This window comes from Delphinus delphis, chromosome 10, assembly GCF_949987515.2.
Source record: "Delphinus delphis chromosome 10, mDelDel1.2, whole genome shotgun sequence".
In the NCBI taxonomy this organism is placed as follows: Eukaryota; Metazoa; Chordata; class Mammalia; order Artiodactyla; family Delphinidae; genus Delphinus; species Delphinus delphis.
This window is the reverse complement of record NC_082692.2, coordinates 86,121,253-86,142,313: the sequence shown is the minus strand read 5'-3', so window position 1 is coordinate 86,142,313 and position 21,061 is coordinate 86,121,253. Positions and strand designations below refer to the sequence as shown.

At 45.3% G+C, this 21,061-nt stretch overlaps 2 protein-coding genes and 1 non-coding gene across 3 annotated transcripts in view; all 3 read left to right on the top strand.

Annotated features, from left to right (window-relative positions):
* SHQ1 (SHQ1, H/ACA ribonucleoprotein assembly factor) overlaps positions 1 to 7,228 on the top strand; it is an 86,600-nt gene extending 79,372 nt beyond the window's left edge. Inside the window, 2 exon segments of the mRNA XM_060022915.1 lie at positions 5,962 to 6,465; positions 6,467 to 7,228. Of these exon segments, the coding sequence (XP_059878898.1) occupies positions 5,962 to 6,465; positions 6,467 to 6,506 (544 nt within the window). The 3' untranslated portion in view covers positions 6,507 to 7,228.
* LOC132433029 (U6 spliceosomal RNA) lies at positions 4,297 to 4,403 on the top strand. The gene has a single exon (XR_009521069.1). It is a non-coding gene; the product is annotated as a U6 spliceosomal RNA (small nuclear RNA).
* Positions 7,229 to 12,795: 5,567 nt separating the features above from the next.
* LOC132432920 (large ribosomal subunit protein uL11-like) lies at positions 12,796 to 13,293 on the top strand. Its single transcript, XM_060023789.2, has one exon. The coding sequence runs from the start codon at positions 12,796 to 12,798 to the stop codon at positions 13,291 to 13,293; it is 498 nt and encodes a 165-aa protein (XP_059879772.1).
* Positions 13,294 to 21,061: the final 7,768 nt, after the last annotated feature.

Genomic DNA, 21,061 nt, shown 5'->3' with positions numbered 1-21,061 from the left:
CATCCACCTCACTACAAATAACTCAATTTTGTTTCTTTTTATGGCTGAGTAATATTCCATTGTATATATGTGCCACATCTTTTTTATCCATTCATCTGTTGATGGACACTTAGGTTGCTTCCATGAATGACTCTTATCTTGCAGTATTTTCTGTATGTCAGATGACATACAGAATCGGTAATGTCTTGTTCCAAGAGATCAGTTGTTTCTGTTAATGACTGAGATGGAAACGTTTTTTACTCTTAGAGAGTAAGGACAGGCTGTATTCATCTGTGCATCAGGTGCTGTTTGTCTTTCATGGCACTGTTCAGAGTAGAGTTTCACCAGCAACTTCTACCTAAAGCTAATGCATTACCTTTTATTTAGATCAGGTTGCATAAATGTATTTTGGGCGGAGGAGTTTGAAGTTTGGAACTGGTTCTTTTCAGTAGAGAAGAATTATGATTATATGTCATTATCATCATTGCCTTTTAAAAAGAAAGTTGATATACCGTTTGTTCCCAGAAAGAACCCGAGTGTGTGTTTGTGTGTGTGTCTGCGCTTTGAAATTAGAAGGCCAAGTCAGCGTATTCCATCATCATCCAGTATGAAATGTGTCTGGAGTGGCCTCACTGGAGTCGTGTCCTACGTTATCAGTTGCTGGCTCTAGTGTCAGTATGTCATGCCTGGCAGGTTAGCAGGGTTTGGCGGAGGAAATGAAACCTAGTCAGTTACTACAAGATTTATAGTAGGCCTGCTATTGCAGGAAGTGGTGAAAAGTTGATTGATAGTTTGAGACAAAACTCTACAGCAAGAAACAGGATGTATGCTTTCTATTTATACCTAGTTTTCTTTTTCCTGCATTTCAGGGCTCCTTTTGCACTTTGTTTTGGCTGTTTCATAAGGCTACGGTTCCCTTTATTTTTTTCCCCCTAAATTCAGTTGCCAAATATAAAATAATTGAGGAAATTTTATATCAGCTTAGCCACAGTAAAGGCATATACCCTCAGCTGTTACTGTTACTCTTTCATGGCAGTTGGATTTACTGTAACTTGTCAGAAGGCAGTCTTTAATTAAAAAAAAAATTCCTCCAGATAGGATATTATTTCACATCTATAAACAGAATGGCAGGGTTTTGGGTTTTTTTAAAGCTACATGGCAGGATTACATTTCCAAAACTTTTCTAAGAAAAACCCGTGTTGAGTATAATTCTATTAAAATACGACATTGGTACGATCTATCATGTGTCTTTTAAATGCTGAATCTCTTCACTCTGTAATTAATACATCTTAACAGGTAGGAGTTCTTCACTTAGATATAAAATATATACTATAAGTACAACTAGTAACTCAGTGTATGCGTTCATTGAGTATATCCACATGTACCTGGTTTTTGTAAGCATTCTAGTTAACTAATAATGTCACTTGACAAGGCTTTTTGACACAACCTAGCCTGGTCTGTTTTGAGTGTGACAGTGAGAAACCACTAACTGCGTTAAATGAGGTGTTTTCTGAAATGGAAAGGCCATTACAGAGTTAGATTCTAGAATTTACAAGGAGTGGCAGAGTTAGAACCAACTCCAATTGTGCCAGTGCTTGAAAGAACAAAGAGGCTACTCTTTCATGGCTTAATTTTTTTCTCCAAAGGAATAATTTCCTTTTCTGTGAACAGTGACTGCTAAGTTATCTGTGTAAAATGATTGAATAGAAACAAACCCAACTTTCATTCCTCAGGCTGTTGGGTCATATTCTAAACCAATGATATTTTGAACATTTTAATTCGTTTTTTATCCCAGCATTCTTTGAGAGGTCAAAATGCTTCTTCTGTAAAGTTTCTGTAAGAAGTTTAATATCAACTTGGGAAACTAGACAGCTTGAGGTAGTAAAAGTGGGATAATAAGAGATAGAGGGACTTCCCTGGTGGTGCAGTGGTTAAGAATCCGCCTGCCAATGCAGGGGATATGGATTCGAGCCCTGGTCTGGGAAGATCCCACATGCCGCGGAGCAACTAAGCCCGTGCGCCACAACTACTGAGCCCGCGTGCCTAGAGCCCATGCTCCGCAACAAGAGAAGCCACCGCAATGAGAAGCCCGCGCACCACAGCAGAGAGTAGACCCCACTCACCGCAACTAGAGAAAGCCCGTGCACAGCAGCAAAGACCCAACGCAGCCAAAAATAAAATAAATAAATAAATTTATTTTTTAAAAAAAGAGAGAGATGAATCAGGGTGGCAAGGAATAAAAAACAGAAACATATAATCTGTTTTTTACACACATTATATAAATGGGTCATCTTAAACATAATTCAGTGCTAAAAGTGAGAAACAAACTTTTCTCGGAAGCATAAAAAGTCATCTCAGCTGGTAAGAGGCACGAGTTTCTGTTTGGGTCCTGGGCCTCATCCTTGCCACCTTCCTGCCTGTTAGAGTTGACACTTTTTAGTCCCAGCATTGTGAGGGATGCTTTCTGAAAAGAGCCAAGATGACAGGTAGGGAGCTTTGAAATTCCAAATTCATGCACTTATAAGTGATAGATGTAATATTTTTATAGTAGACAATAACAAATATATACATAGTTTTAACTTGAGTAGATATATCTACTGTATTCAGGAATATCCACAAAAACAATTCACATTTTTTCCCCCTGGGATTCTACAACCCCTGTAGGTAAAGCTTAAATGTATACTCCATTTAAGATTGCTGAACCAAAGGGACCAGTCCTAGTTTCTCTGGAGAATTCTGGGCCTTAGGCAAGTCAGAACTTGCTCCTTTGAGGTGTTGAGTGGTATCACGTTGGGAAGGAATCAAGAATGTGGGCTTAAGAAGGGAAGCTTTTCAGAGCCTGAGAATTCCTGGGAGCCCCTGTGGTGGGGAAGAGAGAGTGCGGGAGCTCAGAGGCCTGGGCTTCCCGTCCTGACTGCCCCTCATGAGCGGGGTGAACTTCAGCTGGTCTCAACCTCTCCAAGCTTCTGTTTCACCATGTGTCACGTGGGGATAAAAATGAAGCCGATTCATAGGCTTGTGGTTAGGAGCCAGCGCAAGGAGACGTTTGTGGAGCGCCGTCCTTCACGTATTGTTGAAAGTGTTTAGCGTGGCTCTTAAACATGTGAGGTGTGTGCTTACTGAAGTGTGAAGGCTTTTAGTTCAGATTTTTATTTTGCATATGATAATTTAATGTGAGGCATTGTCTCCTTGCCCAAGTTCATGGCTCTTTATCTCTTGAAGCTGTGTGTCATTACCCAGAGAGGACCTTTTTCAGTGAGAAAGATGGCAGTGAACTAGTCCTTAGGCTGGCAGGGCCTTGCAGTAAGGAGGGTTTAAACTGGTCCACTGGCTCTCACCAGATCCGTGGCCACTGGTAGCCAAGGTTTCAAAATATACGGTGGGCATCATCTACAGCTGTCTTGGATGTGGATATAGATTATACTGCAATCGTCTTATTTCTGTGTTTTAAAAACTGTGTTTTTAAAGATGTCTCAAACCCACCAGGGTTCACTCAGAGTTATAGCCCTTTGGGAATCATTCACCAGCTCTAGTGGATCTCATCCCAGTTTTCCTCTCTACCCCGGACCATCTTTCCTTTTCTAAGCTCTGGCAATCCCAGCACCAATACATGGGGTTTTCCTCATTTAAGAGAAAGTTGTGCATCCATGACGGCCATTGTCCTTGTCCTGCCCTCCCTTGGACACTGACTGCAGTGGAAGCTTCGGGTCCTGGTTACACTTGTGGAGGGCCGGGGGCGGGGCGCGGAAGCTCATTGTTAACGTTAAGTATTTTGAGACAAAGGGGTCTCAGGTACATCCAGGCACTTAGATGAAAGTCCCCAAGTCCCCATCTATCACTTAAGCTCTATTGAAATGAAGTCTCATTTCCCCAGTATTATGGGATGGACTTCGCTTTGACGAATGAATTTATCCTGTGAACTCACCTCATCCAGTTTGTCTCAAGCCACTCATTTAATCTTTGGAGCTAGGGAAACCCAGAAGACATGTCACTCATTGCCACTTTTTTTCACTTGTCACACCAGATTTTCCTCTATGGAACAGCAAAGATATCATTTTTGGAGAACTGCAGTATGCTTTACACGTTGCTTCAGAAACAGAACTACTAAAATGAATCCAGGTTAATGAAAAAGTTTATCTGTTCAGTATAATGTAATGTTATAAATGTAGCAAAAATATCCTCTGAAATAGCATGAGATGGTTTTCTGCTAAAAATGAAAAGCACTCCATGTCGCTCTCTGACTGCTTTTTTTATTTCTTTTTTAGTTAAAAAATTTGAATAGGTATTCCATTCACATAGGTTTAAAAATGAACAATAGTGTTTGGTTCAGCAGCACAGATACTAAAATTGGAACAATACAGAGAAGATTAGCATGGCCCCTGTGCAAGGATGACTCGTAAATTTGTGAAGTGTTCCATATTTTTATATTGTGTGACATTGCTTATATGTGGACTCTAAAAAAAGGGTACAAATGAACTTATTTACAAAACAGAAATAGAGTCACAGATGTAGAAAACAAAGTTATGATTCACAAGGGGGAAGCGGGGGGAGGGATAAATTGGGAGATAGGGATTGACATATACACACTACCATATATAAAATAGATAACTAATAAGGACCTGCTGTATAGCACAGGGAACTCTACTCAGTACTCTCTAACGACCTATATGGGAAAAGAATCTAAAAAAGAGTGGGTATATGTATATGTATAACTGATTCACTGTGCTGTACAGCAGAAACTAACACAGCATTGTAAATCAACTCTACTCTAATGAAAATTTTAAAAATAAGACCCAATATGTGGTGACAAGTCTCCCTCTCACCATCATCTTCCATCTTTCCAGCTCCTGCAGTGCCCCCTCCACATAAATACTAGTGTTTTCTGTAGCTCTCCAGAGTTCATGGATACGTGTACAAGCAAATGAAGTATGTTTTTATGTCCTTCCTTTGTTGTGTGTGTTTAACATAGAAGGCAGCGTATGCATGTGGCAGGCCTTTTGTTGTTACACGATATATCTGGGTTAGCCCCTGGAGAACCTCATCTGTTACATAGCTGTAGACTTTTCCTTCGTGGGATATGCCATAGCCGTATGCCACGTTGATGGACATTTGGGTGTTTCTTATTTTGGAGTATTAGAAACAATGCCACAGTAAATAGTACCTTGGGCCTGTGTCGTGTAGCCTACGTGTTTAATTTCCAGATGCGGGTTTGCTTGGGTCAAGGGTATGTTACGTTTTCAGTTTTGAAAGGTATTGCCAGGTTCTCCTTCATCGGGACTGAAGCTTTTAACTCTCTCACCAGCAGTGTATGAAAGCGCCTTTCCTCCACAGCCTTGCTGGCAGTATTACCAAACGTTTGGATTTTTGCCAATCTGATAAATGAAAACTATATCTCAGCACGACTTTAATTTGTATTTCTCTTATTTGACTGAAGTTGTTGAACATCTTTTCGTATATTTAAGAGCCATTTGTGTTCCTTTGTATGGGAATTGTCTGCTTGTGTCTTTTGCCCATTTTCCTGATGGATTATTATCTGCATTTTTAAGAACTCTGTTAGGGGAACTAGGCCTTGTTTTGTGATATGAATTGCAAATATTTTTCTCAATTTTGCATTAGCCTTTTGACTTTTCTTGTAATCTTTTTTTCTTTTTGCCCTACAGAACTTGTTGATTTTTATTAGTTTTGGTAGATTTTTTATTAGAATTTATCAATCTTTGCCTTTCTTTTGTGGCTTCTGGATTTTGAGTCCTAGTTAGAAAGGCCTTCCTCATTCTAGGCTCATGAGGGAAATCTCCTGCGTGTCCTTGTAGTACTTGGTTCCTTTCTTCCATCCATATCATTGATCTGTTTGGGGATTCATCCTGTGTGCCGTATGAAGTATGGATCCAACTTTATTTTGTTATCTCTTTAAGCTGTGGACCCTGTTATCCCCAGACCAATTAATGAATAGTCCTAACATTTCTTCTTAAAATGGTCTTCAAGGTCCAGAAAGTTGGCAGCTCTTGCGGAAGCCTTAAAGAAAGCATCCCCGACCAAGGCCCAGCTGGGGTTGGAACTGCAGGAACTGGAAGCAGCGGCACTCTTGGTCCAGGAGGAAGAAGCTGCATCGAACGCAGGAGCCCGATGCATTTCCGGGCAGCAGATGCCTTCCTCCAGCTCTGAGACAAGCGATTCGGAGGAATCAGAGAGCAGCACATCGTCTGAGACCGAGGACTCAGGCTCGGAACACGAGGAGCCCAGAGGTGGTGAACGTGAGGCAGGGCCTTCCTTGCTCGGTCCCTTTGTTGAGGAAAGCAGCTCGGCCCTGCTTCCTGACCATGGTGGGATGTGCAGAAGCGTGGTCCTCCCAGGGTCTGATGATGGTCAGGGACAGCCGCTCGCCTCTCCCCGGGCTCCTGGGGCATCTGAGCCTCTAATCCAGGAGCTTGGAGAACAACTGGAGACTTCGGTTCAGATTTCTGAGCCCAAGGGCTCTGCTGCTGGACAGCGTGCTGAAGAGAGACAGCCGGCAGACACCCAAGAATTGACTCCGAGTGGTCTCATTCGTTATTGAGAATTACGTCAGATTTGGTTTTGTTGACCGAATGAGAATTCTTCATTTTCACTTTGTACTTTTCCTTAGTGTATACAACATTGTTTGTCAGTGAGCTAATGTTGACACCAGTCGGTTTTCTTGTTGCACCTTTAAAAATAAAGTTCTAAAGTTTTTCTTAAAGTGTAATTAATATTTGGAGATAAGAATAGTAGTTCTTCCAGAATCTCTAGAAGGTAGAGCCCTAAAATACTTTGAGTAGCTTTACAGAGATACGCAGGACATACAGTAAGCCGCAAACATCTTAAGCAGATAGTGTGACAAGTGGTGACAGATACATACACCGAATAAAACCAGTACTGCAGTTGAGATGCTGTACTTACCCACCATCTGCAAGTGTCCTCCTGCCCCTTCGTCACCCCTCTCCCACCCGCGCCTCTGCATGCCACCCACCCCCATTCCCCAGGCAAGCCTCCGTCTGCTCCGTCGCCGTATGTTAGGTTGTATTTCCTAGAATTTAATATAAATTGAATCGTATAACATGTACTCTTCTTTGTCAGGCTTATTTCATTCAGTATAATTATTTTGAGATACATTGATGTAGCGTGTATCGAGGTTTGGCGGTGTTTTCTTTTCCATATCTGAGTAGTAGTTCATTAAATGGACATTTGGGTTGTTTCCAGCTTTCAGCTGTTCCAAATAAAGCTGTTATGAACATTTGTGTGCAAGTCTTTGTGTGGACATATGCTCTTATTTCTCTTAGGTAAATATCTAGGAGTGGAATGACAGAGCCGTATGGTAGGTGTATGTTTAACAGTTGAAGAAACCACCAAACTGTTTTCCAAAGTGGCTGTACCATTTAACACGCCCACCAGCAGCCTGTGAGAGCTCCGCTTCTCTCTCATTCCTGTCATCACTTGGTGTGGTCCATTTTTAACATTTTTACCATTTTAATAGGTGTGAAGTGGTATCTCCTTTTATTTTGCGTTTTTAAGACTTCTTATGTTGAGCGTCTTTTCACATGTGTATTTGTCATCTTTGGTGAAGTGTCTGTTTAGATCTCTTGTCAATTTTTTTACGTTGGGTTGCTTTTCTTATTTTTGAGTTTGGAGGGTTCTTTATAAATCCTAGATACAAATCCCCAGAGGAGTCATCCTTGCATGCCTGATACTCTTTGATTGGATAAATTTTGTGAATTCTGCCTCGTTGGGTACTGGATATGTGTTCTTATAAATATTCTTTAGCTTTGTTTTGGGATGCAGTTAAGTTACTTGGAAATAGTTTGATCCTTGTGGGTCTTGCTTTTGTAATTTGTTAGGCAGGTCTGGAACAGTGCTCTGACTAGAACACGCTGTTTCCCCGTCCTAAAGAACGATTTTCCCGTGCCCCAGGGATTATGAGTGTTCCAGTCCGGCTGATGGAAGTAGACACCTGTGTGAGTGCTGAGCACTGGTCCCTCTAATCCTTTCATGTGGTTCTTGCCTGGCCTCATTTATAGGCTCTCCTCTGAGTCCTCGACCCTCTCCAGGTATCTGGGGTTCTCTACAGCTCTCCCCTCTCCCCTACCCTGTCTTGCAGACTCGGGCTGCCTTGGACTCCCCAAGCTCCCAGCTCTGTCTCCTGAACTCCGGAGTCCATTGGGTTCTGCCTGGGTCGCCCCTCCCTGGGCAGCCTAGACATTCTTCCAGGGCAGTAGGCGAGGCCCTCGTACTGCTCCTGGGGTTTGTTTTCCATCCCTTGGGATCACTGTCTTTCATTGCCTGATGTCCAGTGTCTTGAAAACCATGGTTTCATGTATTATTTCTGTTTTTCTTGTTTGGTTATGTCAGGAGGGAAAATTCATCTGGTCCGTATTACTCCATCTTGATTGGAAACGTAAGCCTCCATTAATAATTTAAATGTGAATTTTCCTACTTGAGTGTAAGCTCCTAGGGAGTGATGTCTGTGTCGTGTCTTGTTACCACTGAATCATCAGTGCCCATATTCTCAGAGCTCCATAAATATTTGCTGAATGAATGAACAAATGAAATAAACCAATTTGCTTTAGGGAGGAAATGAAATGAAATCTGATATGTGTTAATCTCAGTAGCATTTTTATTTCAGGAAAGGGTATGATCCCTTTTACTCTGGGTCTGTATAGGTTGCAAGTATTTGTATTTCCACTATAAATACCAGTTTGTATTAACAGGATAGTTGGGGTGACTGTGCTATTTGACACCCATGTTAACTCCTGAACACCATAACAGCTTTTTTAGAATGTGTTCAAGACTTTTCTCAGGCTCCCCAGAGACCTTCAGAATCCCTGTGACCATTGAAAATGCATTTCTCCTCAGTAGCACATGACCTGAGGCCAGTTTGAAAATGCATTATCTGTTATTCCCCTCATTTACTTCTACTGACGTCAAGTTGAGCAAATCCACTCTTGTCTAAAAGTTTAAAGCCGTGGAAATTTCTCCTTCCATCACCTTCTGTCCTTACTTAGGAATCTAAACAGGATCTACTTTGGTGAGAATTGTCTTGGGTAGAAAAATCTGTTGCTCTCTTCCTCCAAGGATGGGCAAACATGGTCCTTCCCGGACATCCTCAAAGCAGAGGAACTCGCTGAACGACTCTCATTAGTTTTAAAAACAATGTGAGTGAGCGCCTTAATTTTAGATTCCACGTCTGCTGCGTTACTTTTACCCTTTCTTTGTTCTCAGAGGGTTAAAGCTTTCTAATATCGCATTACCCTTTGTTTAAGATGAGTTAAGAACACTATACCATGTGTGTAACCCAAAACACATCCAAGAGTGCTGCCTTTAATATATTTTTTAACTAGATGACCTGCCAGGCAACTCGAGGGATTTCCTATAACCATATGCATTTCCCAAGAACCCTCGGTGATGGAAGAAAAAAATAAAAAGTTAGGGAAAGCACAGAGAGGAGACCTCAGCAGCTCCCTAGCTGCAGCTTAGTGGCAAGAACCAGGGCCTCGGGGCTGAGGAGACAAGGCATTGAGTCCCAGAGCCATAGTTCGGAGGTACGCCAGCCTCTGAGCCTCTCCCTTCCTCTTGGAAATGGGAATACAATGACTTTTTTTGCTTATCTTACAGGATGATGAGACTGCATGTTCAAAACATCATTTTATCAACTGGAAAGTATTAAACCAGCATAAGAGTTTATTATTATTGTCACACTCCCCAGTGCTGCACAGGGCTCTTTTAAGCTACCTGACAGCAGGTTTCTGGGGGAGCCAGCCCTTGGAAAATGAGAGCCCTGTCAGTCACTTCTGAGGCATGCTCGTGGTAAAAGTCTACACAGTTCAGCAGATTAGACAGAAATATTAATTACATCAGTGAATCACAGCACTGCCTCATCTTCTGGGCGGGCATGATCATTGACCTGTGTTCTGTGTTCTGTCTCTCCTCCCATCATCCTTGAAGAATGACACGGGGCCTCGCCGTGGACATGATCGGTTTTAGGTGCCAGGGACTACACTGATTCCATCTTTCACTGGCACGGGATTAATTTACAAATGACACAGGGCTACTCCCTACCACATTCTAAATTGGTTGAACAGCTGGGGGGTGGTTTTCACACCTGCTAGTGAAAAATCCATTTGGGTTGCATGGATCAAATTCTATTACCAAGAATTGGGCATATGAGAGAAAGGATCAAGTTTTCTCAGCCATAAGACTTTATAAAATTCTTCTAAATCAAAGGGAACTCCTGGATATCTATTTTGTTATAAGGAGATTGTTATTTTCTATCTTGTAACTAGAAATTGACCCATATAGTCAATGGTGACAAAAGATACATCTAAAAGAAATGGAAATGAATGAAAGACAATATAGGAAGGAAACTCTAGGCAGCTTTAGAGTTGCCGCTGTATTAAAAATATACCAGCTCTTCAGAATATATTAATTATAAAATCTTGGAAGATGTAGACATCCTCTTCCTCTTGTATAAAATGGTCTGTCATGTAATGTCATTGCCTGTCTGGTAGATTGAAGTTAAAGCTTCATAAACACAAATCTCTGTGACTGTTTGGTCAGGCGTCCCCATGAAAGCAAATCAGAGATTGCAAATCTTTCCTTAACATCATTCCATCTAAATCCCCGATGGAGTTTTTGTTCGTGATCGGCTGCTCCCTTTCCCGCCCATTTTCTAAGTGCGTCATGTATAGTTTCAATCCATAGCAAATGAAGGAAGCATGGATTAGACTTGATTTAAGGCAGCAAGTGATAAATGCAGCTGGAAATTGATTCATGTCTCTCCAGTGACTGGGGCTCAGCCATCCACAGTGGACACAACTCTTGTCTCAAGGCTGGAGAAAACAAACAGGGAAACACATGTCAAACAGATAAATGACTCGGCTGTTTTGAACTCTCTGCAGAGACCATTTGTTTCCTAGATAAGGAAGACTGCTCTCCAAAGTCATGAAAAGATAAGCTGGAGGAAAAGGATGGATGTGGGAGCAGATGCCTTAGCACTTGGAAAAAAAACAAACAGAAAGGATGTACCTCCCAGAAGAATCTTGCTACGTGGATTCGCTTTCCTTTCCCCCCAGAAAATGCTGGAAGCAGCGATTTGGCCACGCCAGCCTCGGTCCTGGCTGGGACCACATGCTGAAGGCTCTGCCTCTGGTTATTTTAGGTATTCCAAGTGGTAGGCCATCGTCTCTTATGCTCTTTCCAGGGGGACATTCCCCACCTCTTGCTGGAGTGAGCATTCAGGGGAAGGAGTAGCTGAGCGACTGGAGAGCCCTGTCTATAGTCCCATCTAGCCTGAGGCTCCAGCAGTTTCACCACCAGCCCAGAGACCCCCCGGAAAACAGGAGCCCTACTGCAACCCAGGGCCTCCCGTGGAGCCTCACCTACAGCACAGAGTTCCATATTTACTGTCTTTGTTTCCGTACATGCTGTGTTTTCCCACCTCCACCTGTTTGCTCGTGCACTGCTTTCTCTTCTCCCTGTGAGTTTGCCCAGCTGGGCCCATGCAAATGCCACCTCCTCCAGGAGGTCACCCTTCATTCTCCCTGGCTGGAAATAATTTCCCTCCTCTGAACTCCCACTGAATCAGGGCCAGGTCCTGCTGGAAGAGCCTGGAATCCAAGGAAAGACGAAGGGATTGGAGCAGGGAAGAGAGATTCCTACCAGGCTGTCCCCTAGGGCAGTGGGTTCCAGAGTTCTGTATTCAGACTTCTGTAAAATTAAAATTAGAAACAAGAAAACGAGGGTGCGGGGCAGGGAGGAGTACAAGGCTGCCAGTGGTTAATTTTGTTCATGGATGTACACAGGCCGTATTCTACTGAAACCATGCTTCCACACAAACGTGTTAGCATCAAAAATGTAAAAGGACCTTTCAGAATAATAGTCCTCTAAATCCAACACACTTACCTACAAGAAAAACCCTCTCACCTGAGAATCACAGTTAACTGCTTGGCATCTGTAGTTCCAGTCTTTTTTCTGTGTATTTGTATACAGATATATATATATATATATATACCCACATTAAAAAAAAATTAGAATCATGCACTACATAAATTGTAAATCCATTTTTTCTCCTAACAAGAGGTCATGACTATTTTCATAAGTCATTGAATAACCTCCCAAAATGAGGCTTTTCCTAGCTGCACTGATGTAGTCTTATTGAAATAGAAGAGATTACTCTCAAATGTAAATTGTATTAATCAGGGTTTTCCTGCTGTGTAGTGTATTAGCCAAGCATGGGCACCTAGATTCTCTAGGTACTTCCTTTTCCTCAGTTGCATTACTGCAGCCTGGTGTATTTTATAGAAAGAATACCCTTGAATTAGAGAAGAGACAGGATTTTCATAACATCCGTCACTGTGGAGCCACTGCATGGTACCAAGCTCTGTGCTAGGCTCGTCTTGTCCTAAGCATGTCACGCAGGGCCTGTCTCCCCGTCAATCCTGCCATAGGCATAGACCCCCGATGGGGGCAGCTCTGGGTATGTGGAGACCAGGTAGCTCTGTTCTTAGCTGACTGGATCGGGCTTGAACTTGACCCAGGGTGGGATCTGCTAGTCCGGAATGCTTTATTAAAACCAGGGATTCTCGATTTTCGCAACACCCTTGGATCATCTGAGAAACTTTAGAGAAATACTGATACCCAGTCTTCTCTGAAGACAATGGAATCAGAGTCTCTGGGGATGTCTAAACAGGCAAAAAGTGGAATAATAAGATTCCTGTGCGATTTCGGCTTTCAGCTCAGAGGAGGTCAAGGTGTGACTTTCTTCGGTCCTCCCAAATCCGGGTTCATCTGACACCAGCCACCTCTACCATGCCGCCTAAGTTCCACCCCAACGAGGTCAAAGTCGTGTACCTGAGGTGCACTGGTAGGGAAGTCAGTGCGACATCTGCCCTGGCCCCCAAGATCGGCCCCCTGGGTATGTCTCCAAAAAACACTGGTGATGACATCACCAAGGCAACTGGTGATTGGAAGACTCTGAGGATTACAGTGAAACTGACCATTCAGAACAGACAGGCCCAGACTGAGGTGGTACCTTCTGCTTCTGCCCTGATCATCAAAGCCATCAAGGAACCACCAAGAGACAGAAAGAAGCAGAAAAACATTAAGCACAGTGGAAACATCACTTTTGATGAGATTGTCAGCATTGCCCGACAGACGCTGCATCGGTTTTTAGCTAGGGAATTCTCTGGAACCATTAAAAAGATCCTGGGGACTGCCCAGTCTGTGGGCTGCAGTGTTAATGACCATCACTCTCATGACATCATAGATGAAATCAACAGTTGTGTGGTGGAATGCCCAGCTGGTTAAGAACTGCAAAGAAAAAGAATTTAATAAAGTGTTATTTGACCAAAAAAAAAAAAATTCATGCTCTCAGAAATCTGCACTGGGAAGTGCAGAGGGCATCAGGCCCTTGGCAACAGATGCTGAGGGTGAGAGATGCACTGAACGGGATCTAGAGCTGGTCTTGCAAACTCAGAGAGGAGGGCAAAGAAATACGAGTTTAGGAGGATCTATGCAGTGGAGAAAGGATAACAGCAGAGGGCTGAAGACACCAGGTGGTCACGGAAAGGAGAGTGGCTGGATGGAGAAGGATGCAGACACCTGAAGCTGTTAAGAGGACCCAAGAGCAGCCCTGGATCCCTACACCACCCTCTCACCAATTCCAGTTCCATTCGGCTTGACTGTATGCCTGTGCTTACTCTTTGAGATCAGAGAGCATCCGTTTCCCTTATTGCTGGTCAAATCAGAGGTCTTTCTTAAAGTAACAGGAAACCTGAGACAGCTGCTTCAAACTGTAAAGAAGGTTTATTAGTTCATGATGAAAGTCCGGTAATAGCGTAGATATCAGGAGAGGCTTAACCCAGCTGCTGACTTTGTGACCAAAGCCCTGTTTCTTGTTTGTCTGTTCTGCCATCCTCAGTGTTGGCTTCATCCCAGTTTGGACACCTCTCACATCCCAAGGCGGCTGCCAGCAGCGCCTGCAACTGCCTACTTTCTTCTTAACATCCATCCAGAAAAGAGAGTATTTGTGTTCCAGCATCCGCAGCACGTGTCTTCAGGTTCACTCTGATTGGATCAGTTTAGGGACACACTCAGTCATTCACGGTTGGCCAATGAAATGTGCTGGCTGGCTTTTTCCCAGTCAGGTGGCCAGCCCTGGAGCAGGATAGGCAGAGGAGTGTCAGCTCAGCCCGCAGTCCAGGGAAAACCTGCTGGGGAATGTGGCGAGCCGACAGCTACAGGCCGCCACAGCTTCATTTCCTGATACAGCACGGCGTTCATGTGGGGGCCACATGTTCCCCAGGCTGTTCCCAGGTGCTAGTGCTGGGCCGTTGCTACCCACCGTGGGACTTCCTTCACAGCTCTGAGACTTTGTCAGGCTGAGGACCCTGTGGGGCTCTCCACCGGATCTTCCTTGCCTCCTTTCTTTCACACATGTCAGTCCTCTTTCTGCTTGAGGCCCTCTCCTCCTACTCTTGTCTCCTCTCCTCTTTATCCTTCACAGAAGATGCACCTGTAATTCTCTCTTGGCTTCTGCTTCCCACAGGACCCGCTTGACATACCCTGGTTTCCCAAGTGAACCTCTAATTTCACAAAGGAGCTCAGCTCAAACGTACTGAGTCCCACAGTGCCTGAGGGGCAGAGACGATCCCCAACACTATACAGACGAGGAGACCAGGGTTCCAGGCTGAGTAGATTGCCTGATGTCACCCAGGCAGCAAGGGGCAAGCCTTGGATTCCAAATCGTATCTTCACCTCTCTGCAGTCCTTTACAACCTTAGATGCTGTCCTCGAGGAGCCTGGTGAGGTGGCCTGAGTCTCTCAAGGTCACCCAGCTCCTCGTGGGAGGAGAGGCTGAGTCCCAGGGTGTGTCCACTGCAGAGGGCTTTTCTTGACTCCTTCACTCCTGGGGGACGAGGGCTGTCGGTGGAGATCGTCACTGTCTGTCTACCGCGCAGGCTGCGGGACCCACTGACCCGCGGAGCTTGGGGACTTGACAGGTGAGCCGTCAACATGCCTGTCATCCTTTGCGCATAACTCGTCCTGGCACGGTGTTTTAAAAGAAAAAGAAAAGTCAGACGTCGCTGAAGAGGGCCGGGAATTCAAAGCGCGGGAGCAGGCGGGCGGTCCGCCACCCGGGATGCGCTCGCTCGGCCCCTGCTCCCTCCGGGCTGGGCGGGGGTGTGAGGGCCGCACATCAATGAGGACGCCTGTCCTCCGTGACGCGAGCCCCACCCCCTCTAATCCGCCGCATTGTCCATTGAAGTGTCTAATTATGTGTCTTACAACCGCAGAACTCCCCCCAGAGCAACGGGGCCCTTCTGGCAGAATGAAGGGGATGATCGCTCCATCTGTTCCTCCGGCGCCATCGGGAGGCGGGCGAGGGGGCGCGGGCGGGGCTGCGCGACTGCGCGTGCGTGAGGGCGGGGGCGGGGCAGGAGGGCGGTGGAGCGCAGGTGCCGGGAGAAAGGGGATCCCAGCGGCAGGTGCAGATGCCAAGCTCGCCGCGGCTGAGTATATGCTTAATTACAGTCGACGGAGGGGGCTGTTTTAGTTAAGAATTATAGGAGGCAGGTTCAAATGGAGCTCGGAGCCGAGCTCGAGAAGGTAGCAGGCTGGGAGCTGCCGGGGAGGGCAGACATCTGCGTCTTTAATTGGGGGTGGGCGCGCTCAGAATTTCCTGATATGTAAAAATAATCACCTGGAACACCGGGAGGCTGTAATGGAGAAGTCAGAGCGCCCGCTCCCACCCCCAAAGCCGACTACATTGTTTGGCCTGAAGCAGATCCTTAAATTACAAGCGTATTTCATTCCCCTCCCAATAACGTTATTTCTCCGTGTGTGGAGACCTGGCTCCAGGGGCCCATGGAAGTACCACCTGGGGTGGAAGGCACAGAGGGGACGATCGGAAGTAGGCTGTCTTTGGAACCAAACGCCAATATGAGCTTTACAGTTTTCTTCTCCGTTGCCTGGTTTTCAACAGGGGTGGGCCCATTTCAAAGCGAGGAAGCGGAGAGGCGCTCAGGCTTTCCCGGGGGAGAACACCGCGCAGCGGGAGCCGAGGACTCAGTAGGAGTCAAGGAACATTGCGGAAGAAAGGATAAACGGGAGTTGGTTAAGCAGGCGGAGGGTGGGGTGGGAAGAGCGTGTCCCAGGTGGAGGGACGGTGATGGGTGAGGGAACCAGATTGCTCTAATGGGTGGGACAGAGAGGGGGGTGAGTTAGCTACCCCAGCGGACTGGAAAAGCAGCCCATAGAAATTACATGCCCCTGTGGGCCCAGACTTGGGGGCGGGGGCGGGGGGAGGAGAGAGAGAGAGAGAGAGAGAGAAAGAAAGAAAACCCCGAACACACAATAAGTGAAAAGCTTGAATATTATAGTCCCTGGTGAATTTCATTGTAAGGTGCAGCAAATATTGTAAATCCGTCCCCCTCCCTCTCTCTGTTTCTTACTCTCTTGTTTTCTATCACTCTTTTATCATAGTCTCTGCCTGCCCCCAAATGAAGAGTCACCTTTCCCCTCCAAACCTCTCTGACTCTCTCTTTCACTCTCTGCCCCCACAGTTACCTTCCCTTCTTCCTCCTTCCCCCTCTGTGGCTGTGATTTTGATCCTAGAGCACCCTCTTCCCTTCACTATAAGTTCTGCTCACTTATGGCTCCTTCCCCCTTGGATGGTTTAGGGCAGGAGTCCACAAAGCAGACCTCGCTCTGGCCAAATGCATCCCATCACCTATTTCTGTACAGCCCATAAACTGAGAATTTAAATAAATATATATATATATATATATATATATGTTTTTAAATGATTGAAAAGAACTTGTAGAAATTTTCTTCTCTTGTCATATGTTACATCTCATTGTGTGTTTCCCTGTGTAATAGCCTTGAATTTGCCTCTTGGCCCGCAAAGCCTAGACTATTTTACCAATTGGCCCTTTTCAGAAAAAGTTTGCTGACCCCTGGTTTAGAATTGGGATATGGGTACTTATGCAGTAGCATTTGGGGTGCCTGGCCCGGGGCTTCTGGGGTTTTCCAGGCCCTCCTAGGGGGAGGGTCTGAGAGAGGCTGGGGTGAGAGGGGTGAGGCTTCTGTGGCTAGTCTGGGAGGGCAATTAAGGGGAAGGGGATGGAGGCTGCTTTCAAAAACAAAACAAAACAAAAAAAACCCATTGGTAGTTGTCACAGGGGCCAGCCAGGGTCATACTTGTTTTCCTAGGATGGGAAGTGACTTAGAACTGCCTTATCATTCCTGAGATTAGGAATGGTGGAGTCCTGCTTCAGGATCGTCTTTCCAAAAGCTGTGGCCCTTTTCTAATCCTTTTTGGAGTCCTTCTCCCATCTTTTCTGAACATTTTTAAAAGCTTGTCAGACGAAGCATCTTCCCATAATCACCTGAGCTCCTGGGCGATAGTAGACATGTCCTTTGGTCTGTGTGACATCCTGCCGGGGAAACCATTCCTGTCCCACTCTGTAATAATGGTGCTCTGTCCCTGACTGTCTGAAGGGCTGACACTACACTCTGGTCCCACCACAGGGGTGGACCCATGGCAGTAAAGCAAATCACAATAAAATGAGGTATATCTGTACTAAGCATGGAGCCCCTGACACTTACTGAATTGTGAGAGGGGCCACCCAGGTAGGCACCGTGCCTGGCCCTGCCCCTTGACAGCCATTCTGGGCAGTGTTCATTGCAGTTTTCACAGCCAGCACAGATCTTTCTTTAGGATGGAGTGGTCAGATACACATCTCACAATTTCGAATTTTTCTTAGTTATGTCCTAAAGCTGTGACAGTCAGAGTCAAAGGGTTGCAGTGTACTGAACACCTGCTGTATTCATAATGCGCCCCAGCACATGTTCCTCTATAGGCCTGACAGTATGCTTTTACTTTTAGTATAAAAGTCTCTCTGACTGGGGCTTCCCTGGTAGCGCAGTGGTTGAGAGTCCGCCTGCCGATGCAGGGGACACAGGTTCGTGCCCCGCTCCGGCAAGGTCCCACATGCCGCGGAGCGGCTGGGCCTGTGAGCCATGGCCGCTGAGCCTGCGCGTCTGGAGCCTGTGCTCCGCAACGGGAGAGGCCACAACAGCGAGAGGCCCGCATACCGCAAAAAAAAAAAAAAAAAAAAGTCTCTCTGACTTAGTTTTTATTCTTTTATTAGGGGTGATTTGCTAGGTGTAATTTCTAATTCTCTCCCTATATGAGATTGTTCATATCATATACAAAAATACTGCTACTAGTATTAGTGACAGCTCACACTTATTGAACACTTACCAAGTGCCAGTCTCTGGATAAAGGGCTTTACTGGCCTGATCTCCTCTAATCCTTACCAGAACTCAGGGATGTGGGTGCCATGAGTCCGATTTTACAGATGACAAAACCAAGTCTCTTGCCCAAGCTCACAAAGATACGAAATATTGGCATTAGCAACTAAACTTGGTTTTATTTTAAAGAAAGACTAATAATGGGCTAGAGAAATGGGGGGCTTTCATGAAGGACACCCATCACCTGCTTTGAAGACAGGTCAGGATTTACCGCCCATTAGCTCTGTGACCTGGAGCATCTTACCAAACTTCCTTGGGCCTCGATTTCTTTGTCTCTAGAGGAGGGGTGATAATTTCATCTTGAGGGAGAGAATCAAATGAGAAATATAAAGTTCCTGACACATCGTTAAGGCCACAGTTGGAGCTCAATCCCTTTTACTTTTTTATTTTTATTTTTTTGTTTTGTTTTTGTTTTTGCGGTACACGGACCTCTCACTGTTGTGGCCTCTCCCGTTGCGGAGCACAGGCTCCGGACGCGCAGGCTCAGCGGCCATGGCTCACGGGCCCAGCCGCTCCGCGGCACGTGGGATCCTCCCGGACCGGGGCATGAACCCGTGTCCTCTGCATCGGCAGGCGGACTCTCAACCACTGCGCCACCAGGGAAGCCCCCTTTTACTTTTTATTCCACCAGAGTAGACTGAATCATACTGGTTTCCAGAGAGTCCATGCAGTGCAATTTAAGCTCTCTGCGAAGTCGGTTTTTGGTCATTTTGTTTATGCCGTATCCCCTGCACCAGAACGGTGCCTGGCACATCACAGGCACTCCATACGTGTTTGTTGAATTGAGCTCTCTCTTTCTGTGAGTCTGCAGTTCTGTCACATGTGATTAACAGTGGCTTCCCAACAGTGGTTGGGACCAGGGGGCGGAGGGGGATCCAGGAGCAAAGCTTTGCATGGAGGAGGGGAAAGATCCACGTTCATCTCACTCAGCAGCCCTCCAGGAGCTAGAGCTAGTGGCCTGCAGTGTTGTTAAGAGCTCAGCCCTGGCCGCCCTGCCTGGGAGAGCAGCTTGGGAGTTAGCTGCTGGAGATGCCTGATGCATGTCCTGAAGCAGTCAGTGGATACAGCTCCAGCCGTGCCTCTTTCTTCCTTCTCCCAGACTTGTCCGGTCCTCCGCCTACGAGAACCCCCCCACATCTGCGGCGGCCGGGCTCAGAAAGAATCCTTCTTCAACGCCAAGTATCGGCAGGGCTCTCAGGGTGTGAATTATTCATCGACAAGCCCAGCACCCATCTGTCTCCAGTCAGCTCTGCTGACACCTCTCCACACCCAGAGCTGCGCAGGGCACCCCCGTGGTTTCCTCAGAGTGAAGACGAGCCCCTGAGCCTTTTGCCTTAATTGGAGAGATGATGGGGCGAACAAGAGGCTCTAAAGTGTGTATTTGAAATCAATTTGCTCCTTGAAGCGTCATGAAAACAAAAGGCTGAGAGATGCCCACTGTGAGGGAATCGCCCTGGCGCCGCGTCAGCTCAGGCTCCGCTAATGACCTGTGGCCAACAGCCCCCTCACACCTTTGCTCTGAAGAGGCTGGCAGAAGCCGGGCGGGGGTTGGGGGCACGTGGCTTTCTAGTCTCAGAGGTTTCACAGGGCACAGCCTCTGAGAATCACGGACAGAAGATGGGGGGCCTGATCTCTTGCACATTTGCAGTGGCCGCCCTGGGAGGCCTGGTGCACCCCGCTGGCTCCTGGGGTGGAGCAGAGGTGGGGGAAAGGCAGTAAGATTTCAGAGGTTTAAAGAAGAGGTTCAGTTGCCTGTGAACGCAACCAGCTTCTAGAAATCTCTGGAGGTAACGGATGTGGCAGCAAATCTGTAGGATAAGAGGCAGAGGAAGGCATATATATGGGTTGCTGGTTAATTCTAAGGGGCAAAATGGCCATTTTCCTATGTTGAAATAATAGGCAGGAATTATTCGTGTGCATCTTTCATGACCAGTGGCTGAGAGTCTCCAGGGGAAAAAAAACAGGGGTTTCCTCAGGAGGGAGTTATACTCTAGTAAAGAGTTCCCCAAGAATAAGTAACGATTGTGACTTTTGCCTCATAGCAGGCCATTCAAAGATGCTATTGGCTCTGCTTCCCCTTTTAGAGCCACACACCCTACATTATATGTTGTATCAAACATTACATCGCAACCACATCATAAGTATATATATATTATATATAATATAAATTACACATATATTATATATAATACCTGTATTATATTTAATATATAATACATATATATTATATATAATACCTATCTTATATATAATATATATACAGTATATACTATATATACCTATATTATATAATACATATACAATATATATTATATATAATACCTATATTATATATACCACATACATATTATAACGTACTCCTATCATGTATATATGTAGATATATTTATTTTTATACATTATCTATATTGTAAAGAAGTTTTAGAAGTTTACTTTTGAACTTACTCGGCTATGAATAGTCACTCATTTAATTTGCTATTGGCTCTGCTTTCTAAGTAATCATCACGCATAATCAAGAGCTCTTGCAAAGCAAGGTAACCAACTCACAGATTGTCTTCGTATGTAATACAATCTTTATGAAAACTAAACTTGACAGTGAACAAAGTGGACCTAATGTTTGTAAACATTGTATTAGACATTTATTCATTCTGATTTTGCATATTTTTCTTTAAATGTTTCAAGCCAGTGCCTTTTATTTTTTCCTCTTCTCTGATATGTTTGTGAGACCTGGAAGGTGGCGTGTGCGTGTGTGCCTCTGT